Source organism: Abramis brama, assembly GCF_963993115.1.
Source record: "Abramis brama genome assembly, chromosome: 22".
Taxonomy (NCBI): Eukaryota; Metazoa; Chordata; class Actinopteri; order Cypriniformes; family Leuciscidae; genus Abramis; species Abramis brama.
In genome coordinates this window covers 9,465,130-9,473,279 of record NC_139984.1, presented here as the reverse complement: position 1 = coordinate 9,473,279, position 8,150 = coordinate 9,465,130, and the positions used below count along the sequence as shown (strand labels likewise).

Sequence of the window (8,150 nt, the reverse complement as noted above, 5' to 3'; positions counted from 1 at the left end):
AGGAAGATATTCATGCATATGCACAATAAACATTTTCACACCCAGCTCTTTTCTTTGATTGACCCCTCAGGCCTTTCTGTGGTTTAAGAGGCAAAGAGGTCAAGAGGTTCTCCTCCCAAATGATATGTAAATATTACCATTTGGCACAGGAGCATGTAGTGTATGAAGTATGAACACTTTCTGCTATTCACATCATCATCATGTGCTAGTGCTTTAACACTGATAAGTGCCCATCAGAAACAAAACTCAAATAAACATACAAAACAATGACTCTACTAAACAACCATGAGCAGAACAGGCTAAACGCAGCACCAAAATGACCCTTGCTGAAGCCAGCGTTCATTCTCTCCAATATTGCAACAGGAACTTTATAATTACTCTGGGATATTTGTGCGTGTTATAAAACGTCTCCTGGCTCACAGCCCGTCGTTTCTAGTGTAGGGTGGAGACGAGTAAACAAACTAAATATGACTAATAAATACAATTGCTTTCTTCAGAAGTCACAGTGATAATAAAATGTCAGCTTTCTGATGGCGAAATGACATTCCATAATTGGTCTCTATAATAAAGACATATGTTTGAAGTTTAACGGCTGTTGATGCCAGTTGTGTTTTTGTAAAATCACAAAAAGGAATTGAAATCATACACAGTAAACCGACATTTCTCATGACTGATTCGAGGTGAAAACTGGATGAGAGGTTTTTTTCCTCGTCACAGGTGAAGAAAATATCGTTGAGTTAAGTTCTCGTAATAAACGTGTTGAATGCAGGAGAAATGGGCAGGAATAAAGATCTGAGCGACTTTGACAAGGGCTGAGTGTTATGGCAAGGCGACTGGGTCAGAGTGTCTCTGAAACGGCAAGACTTGTGTGTTTCTCCAGGCCAGCAGTGGTGAGAATTTATAAATGTCATGATTTCAGCAAATTTATGTGTGGCATACTTGATACATACTTAAAAGGAAACATACCTTAACATAAAACGTTTCTTTTTGGATTGCACTTTTATTTCAGAAATACAGGTTTTATGCAAGATTAAAATGTACATTTTTGGTCATGCAGATGCCAAATGTCATTTTACACAGATTAGACACATTTTTTATATTTTTTTATTACAAAAATATTATTTTTTGACAACATGATAAAATTATCTAGACATTTTCCCATAAGCAGAGAAAAATCACAATCTAGCCAAACTAAAGTCAAATAAAAATAATATTCACAAAATACACTATCACACACATTAAGCAAATAGCAATCAAAAAGGAAAGTTTGGCTTTAAAAAGGTATGGAATCAAAATATATCTGGAAATATTTAAATGTTTTAAATAAAGTCAGAATTGCGAGATGTAAACTTGCAATCGTGAGATAAAATGTCCCAATTATCATTTAAAATGTTTTATTCTGCTTCCATAGGTTAGGACACAGTGTAAACAGTTTTTTTTATTTTTTTATTTCTAATAAAACAACATCTGACTTCATTTCAACCATATTTCAACGTTGAAGGTTGGTCACGTTCCGTTGGGAAGTGAAAGTGTTTTGTTTTTTGTTTTTTTATGTGCTAGTTTTCATACTATGTAAGCTTGTTTCTGCATGAAATAAAAAATAAAAAAGGTATTAGCGACTTTTAATCTCAGAATTCTGTGTGACAAAGTCGCAATTCTCAGTTCTAAAATCAGAATATGTGATTTTTTTTTTTTTACTCAGAATTGGACTCGAAATAACTTGAGTATATATATCTTACAATTCTGACTATTTCTTGCAATTGCGAGGAAAAAAAATTGAAAAATTGAGATTCACAATTATCTTTTACATTTTTTTATTCTGTGGCGGAAACAAGCTTCCATATAATCCCTAACCCTACCTCAGAACAACGTTTAGAAGGTTCAGAAGGTTTTAACAATATAAAAGCATATTTCGATTCTAACAACTATTCAGGCATCATTGCAAAAAAAATAAAAAAATGCAAAAGATTCAACCAGTGTGTACTGTATAAAGTTGTAAAATATTGCATTAAAATATTGCTTCCTTTACCGATATGCCCAGCATTTATACAACACAGGAGGAGAAGGAAAGCAGCATAAGAAGAAGAGTAGAATCATTACTCTGCAGGACCAGTAGTGTAAGTCTGTCAAGCCTTAGTGTAAGAACTGTTTTCCATGGTAAAAGTGCACATCTGTGTATTAGGCACTAAACAGGCCTGTACTAGCAGTGCAGAGAGCGACAAGATGAAACACCATCCACTCATTTGATCATGGAATGGGATTAATTACACAATTTGGGGATGCCTAGCTCAAAAATTCTAGAAAAACATCATACAAAAATAAAAACAGTCCATATAACTCGCAAGCTAAATTCCAGATTCACGAATGAATGAATCTGAGCAGTTTTGTGAACTGCTTCATTGAAAAGACCTGAAAATGAGAGATTTACTCACCACTTTCTATTTTTTTTCTGTGGTTTTGGTTCCTATTGACTTCCATTTTATGAACAAAAAAATGACAATGGAAATCAATGGGAACCAAAACTGTTTGGTTTCCAACATATTTCAAAATATCTTCTGTTTTCCACAGAGTCATAAATGTTTGGAACATCATAAGCTTGAGTAAATGATGAAAGAATTTTCATTTTTGGGTGAACTATCCCTTTCATTTTCAGTGTGTTCCTCACACGAAGCACCTGGAATACAGCGCATGAGTCATACAGATACTTTTATGATCATTTTATGGGTCTTTTTGCAATTTTGGCACTTGACAGCCCTCTAGTTCCACAGAAGAATATCATTTGGGTTTGGAAAGACATGGCGTGGCATCTTTCCCTTTAAATCTATACCCATAAAGCCTTGCAATACATTCCGGCTGGAAACTTCTCTCAAATCCAGCTACTCTCTCTGTGGCTTCCAGGAGACCTCAACTGCAAAACCCAAATTGAAAAATCTAATTAAAGAAAGAGTATAAAAAGGTGTCAGAATCAAAGCTCTAAAATAAAATAAAACTCACCTGCACATCTCTCATTTTCTTTTCTTGTCTGTTGCCGCCTTGTACGCCGTAGCGGTGACGTCATTTATAAACGTGTCCTTGTCCATCCCTTGCTGCAAAAGAACGAAAGGTCAAAACTATAAATGGAGCGTCGTCGTCCTTTCAAAATGACACACAAGTCCATCACAATTAACAGTGTGAAAGCTCTCAGAAGCAAACGCGTGTCGTGGTTCTGCAGTGAATCACTGCTTCATGATCACGTGTTCACACATGCCTGTCTGAGCTCTTCATGGCAGTTATGCTGAAGTCAGCCATTGTGGAACTCAACCTGTCACTATGGGCTGGCTGTTGGATATTTGCAACAACCACAACTACATAAAGATAAAGACTTTACAATAGTGCTGTGGGTCAAAAACATTTCATTAGCGGCATGCTGATCAATCAATCAATCAATCAATCAATCAATCAATCACATTTCTATTTGCTAAGAAAATCCCTCCAATTGAGATTATTCAAAAGATCATCTAAAGAAAAGTCTTTGTTAAAGCGTTATACGCAATGAACCAATTCAACCAGCTACGAGGTTGTTGCATCCACCAGCTGGAGTGGCCATGATCTCCACCAGACTCCCTTGCTTTCCCATCATGAACTCCAATTCCCATAACCCATTGCCTGGACTCATTATTGTTTGATAACTTCCAGCTGTGTATCATTATCCTGTTAAGCTCTTCCTATATAAGCCTTGTGTTTTCACTCACTCTTTGCAAAGTCTGCATTGCACTGCATTTATGAGTGCGCTCTCCCTGGTTTTCATGTGTTATGGTTTTGATTTTCTGCCTTGTTTCTAGTGGTGTTCAGATCGAGGCTTCGTGGAACACTGAAACAGTTGAAGCAAATGTGCCGTATCGCGTCGAGGCTTCGAAACAATCCGACACCCGTCTCCACAGTGACCCCTAGTGGTCAGAACAGTGGAAATGCAACAAAACCCCGGGCCAAACATGCATAAAAACACCTTTAACAAATCTATTGCAAATTTTTTGTTGAAAGTAAAATCTTTCAAATGCAATCATCTAAGATTATCAAGTGTCTATATGTTCTTTAATCAATTGTCAGGGTTTGTTTTGTTGAATGGCTCAGCTAAACAGGCCAGTAATAGACTATTAACTACCATTATTCATTTTAATTATACTAATGTCTAATTAAAACGTCTACAAATGTATAAAACTGGTCAGATATCAGGTAAAACCGGTGACTCGTTTACCGAAATCACTAGGGCTGGTCCGAATACCATTTTTTGAGCTTCGAAGCTTCGGAGAGAGTAATGAACATCGAATATTCGAAGCTTCGGAGAGAGCGTGCTGAACATATTCTTATCTCTAATAAAGGCAGGAATCTCTATGTGTCTGTCTGTCTGTTTGCATTTTGATTATTTCGAGAACCGTTCATCCAATCGACTTCACAAGGGAGTGCAGTGTCGCATTTGGTGCAATATAGATGGACACGCAAGGCGCGACACATTCAGAATTAATAAACTTTTACTAAACTACAGAACAGCGCGAGCGGGAAGCGGTTTGCCTCACACGGGCAGGGCTTATATGCTCAAATGTCAAATTTTCAAATCGAATACCAACCCACCGAACGAATATTCGAATATTTGGTTCCAGCGCTAAAAATCACGTGACTCTGGCAGTTTGATACAAGCTCCGAACCATTGATTCGGAACCAAGCTTCATGAAGCGGTGTTTTGAAATTGCCATAAATTGCCACTCATTTACAAAATTGATTATATAAAACTTAAATATTTTAAGTTTATTGAAAAATATGCACATATTGTTTAAACCCTCTAATTGGTGTAATTTTCTGAACAGCATCATGGGTAATGTAGTTTTCCACCACATATTCAGCTGTTAAACAATTATTTTTAAGAAGTTTAAATAATGTGGGCTGACGGTCAACAGACGCAAACAACATCGATTAACAACCTTGTAGCTAATGGTAAGGCTGTCTTTGAAAGTTTATAAGTTACCATTAAAAATCTATTTTTAATAGATTTTTAAAAATAAAGAAGGCAGCCTTTGTTTTGCATCCTTCATTCGGCTCATTTTATAGGATGCATCAAGTGTCTCCTTTGTGTCCTCCAATTACCCAAAATGCTTTAAACACATTCTTATTCACGAAAAACAATTTCACTATGTAATGCAAGACAAAAAATATATAATAAAACAAGATTTTGGAGATTATCTTAGTTTTAAGATAATTATGTTAGTTTTTATTTTTAGTAAATTAATGTACATGCATAAATGTCCATAAATGAAAGCCACTCGAAGAGTGCAGATGGTTTGCCATTACCTGTATTGCAATGATAGAAATCAGTTAATATAAAGATTTTTAATCTAAAGTATTTTCCCACAATTAATCATAGTATTTTGCCCTACCTATGGCCTTTCAAAACCAACAGGCAGAGAATTAACTCGTCTCCCTGGATTCCTCTCTTACCCCCATTAACTTCTTCAAGGGATGGGTGGAGTACAAGTCAGGGCCTGGAAGTGTGTGTGTGTGTGTGTGTGTGTGTGTGTGTGTGTGTGTGTAAACCAGCATGCAGACAGAGATATGGAGCAAAACCTGGGGATTTTTTTTTTTACCTCAAAGCAGGAAAAGAAAAAAAAAGCACATGTGTGTACACACCCTTCCACACCCTCCTTTCTTTTAACCAGATATTGCTTTCCTTTTCTTTTCCATCACTCTTTATTCGAAATTTTCATTAACCAAGTATCTGTTTTTGTACTCACATTGACATTCCATTCACTCCACAATCAGAAGACATGAGAAATTACATTTTGAATAAATACAATAAAAACCTCATACTCCTATATTTATTTAGAGGCCAATGGAAGAGGAAGTGATGTTTTCGGGTTTCCCCTTCATTGGTGTCAATGAATTTAAACCTGCCTCCACTCATAAGAAAACGTCTACTGTAAATATTCTAATAATTCTGTGCAATTACTTCAAAACATTACTATGTAATTTCTACATAGTAAATATTCAAAATATTCATAAATATAACTTATTTGAATTGCTTTACAAATAAAACACATGAAATATTGCATTAATACTGTATAATTTATATAATTTACTGTATATACACTTTATGATTCATATGTTTTTGTGTTGTTGATTGTTGAAATGAGCATGATTAAATATCCAATCATTTAATTATATACCAATAAATAATAATAATAAAAAAAACACTAATAACGGTCAGATTAATTAGGCAAAGAATAAATAAAACATAATTAAATTAAATAATATATGTATAATATATGCATATGCGCGTTTTATTATAATGAAATAAGCGTTTTATTTATTATATTATTATAAAGAAATGAACATGTATAGCATATTGCATATACATTGATTTACCTCCTCTGAGCAGTTTGAGGTGGGACGGTCTTACCTTTTTCAGCACTTTCTGGAAGTCCCTTTCTGCCCACAAAATCCAGAGAAGAACTCCAGCATCTTTTCTGGCTGTGTCGAAATTTCTGCAGGCAACAGAGAAACTCAGAAGGCTATCCGCTAATACACATCAAATTCTTATAGAGTACCTGTCATCCATGGGTGAATGTCATAGAGTCATTTATCATTTCTGTCCTCCTAAAACTCCAACCAGTAGCTTGCTAATGTTTGCTAATGCCATCCCTTCACTGTCAAACATGCATTTTCCTTTGGACACACTTACAAATTTGAACTCAGCATGCTCAGGGACTCGATGAGTTTTGTGTTCAATATCTTCTTCCCAATGTCAGGCTCTGCCAGCATGAGTGTGTGCATCACGCGGCACGCTGTAGCGATGGAGCTGTCCGATTCAACCTTTTTCAGGGTCACAGTCGAGACCACAGAGCTGACTTTGGGAAGAACTTCCTTGGCTGTGGTTGAAAACAACAACATGAACGTTAGCAATGTTAATGCTGCAAGTGCAGTACAGTGTACTGTGCAAAATAATACTACAGTCTGTACGTTACTTAAAGGGGTGGTTGAATGTGATTTCACTTTTCTAACTTTAGTTAGTGTGTAATGTTGCTGTTTGAGCATAAACAACATCTGCAAAGTTACAACGCTCAAAGTTCAATACAAAGGGAGATATTTGCTTTTAAAGAAATCAATTTCTAAGGACTACAGCAAACGGCTGGTAGGGACTACAAGACATTCCTCCAGGGTTAGTGACATGACTAACCCCAACATTTACATAAACCCCTCCGCTGGGAACACAATAAATAAAGGGGGGCGAGGCCATTTTATGTTGCTTTGGAGAAGAGTTGTTGTGGTAGTAGTGTAGCTGCCGCCGTGCCGTCGAAACGCTGTTATTTTCACCCAGATTGCAGGTCCACTTTGTTCAGTCTTCCTAAGGACGGTGGAGTTAGGGAGCAATGGTAACAATTTATTTTTAACTCAGTCCCTCATAATTATAATCCAAATGTCGCTATCTGTGCTGCACATTTTCCGGAGGAAAGCTTCCTCAATCTACGCAAGTTCAATGCAGGATTCGCTCAACGGCTTGTTCTGTGATGGAGCAGTTCCAACTTTAAAAACAGAAGCTGTTGTTTAAGAGCCACAACCTGTAAGAATGATTTTTTCGGCGTTGTGTTTTCCTGTAATAGTTCGTATTGTTAATTGTACGTTGTAGCGAGGAAGTAAACGAAGGACAACGCTGTTTGGCTCCACAAACCAGTTTGTTAAATGCTAATTCATACTTATCCGACAAACACATAAAAAACTTGTTTAATATCACCAGCGCAGCGAACTTGGAATGTTTGTGGTTGTTGTCGTTTATGTGATCAGTGTAAATTATTCTTTGATTATAGCTTTTATGTATTGTTTATCTACATGCTTGTTTATCTACAGGCATGCTAAACATGGTTTTGTGTTTGATTTGGCTACTGTTGTAAAGCCAATGTTTAATTTTCGTATTGGGTTAATAGTTCTGGCGACAAATATTTGTCTACAATCGTTATAAAAATACAAAAGTAACAGTGCCATATAGTCAGTAGCGATCACAATAGATCTGCAGTCTTAAAAAGCTCGATCCTCTCCACTAACATTCTCTGGGTCTGATTCGGGCTCAAATTGGTATGGCAATATTGATGCCATTGTTTATAATACACCGAAGCACAATCTACCGG

The 8,150-nt window shown here is 36.3% G+C and overlaps 1 protein-coding gene across 2 annotated transcripts in view; it reads right to left on the bottom strand.

Annotated features, from left to right (window-relative positions):
• Nucleotides 1-989: 989 nt before the first annotated feature.
• pkp1a (plakophilin 1a) overlaps nucleotides 990-8,150 on the bottom strand; it is a 35,948-nt gene continuing 28,787 nt past the window's right edge. For both annotated transcript variants that reach the window (XM_084097953.1, XM_084097954.1), the window contains 4 exons: nucleotides 6,710-6,896; nucleotides 6,428-6,512; nucleotides 2,995-3,086; nucleotides 990-2,908 (listed from right to left, as the gene is read on the bottom strand). In XM_084097953.1, the coding sequence (XP_083954079.1) occupies nucleotides 3,006-3,086; nucleotides 6,428-6,512; nucleotides 6,710-6,896 (353 nt within the window). In that variant the 3' untranslated portion in view covers nucleotides 990-2,908; nucleotides 2,995-3,005. The remainder of the gene's footprint in view (nucleotides 2,909-2,994; nucleotides 3,087-6,427; nucleotides 6,513-6,709; nucleotides 6,897-8,150) is intronic.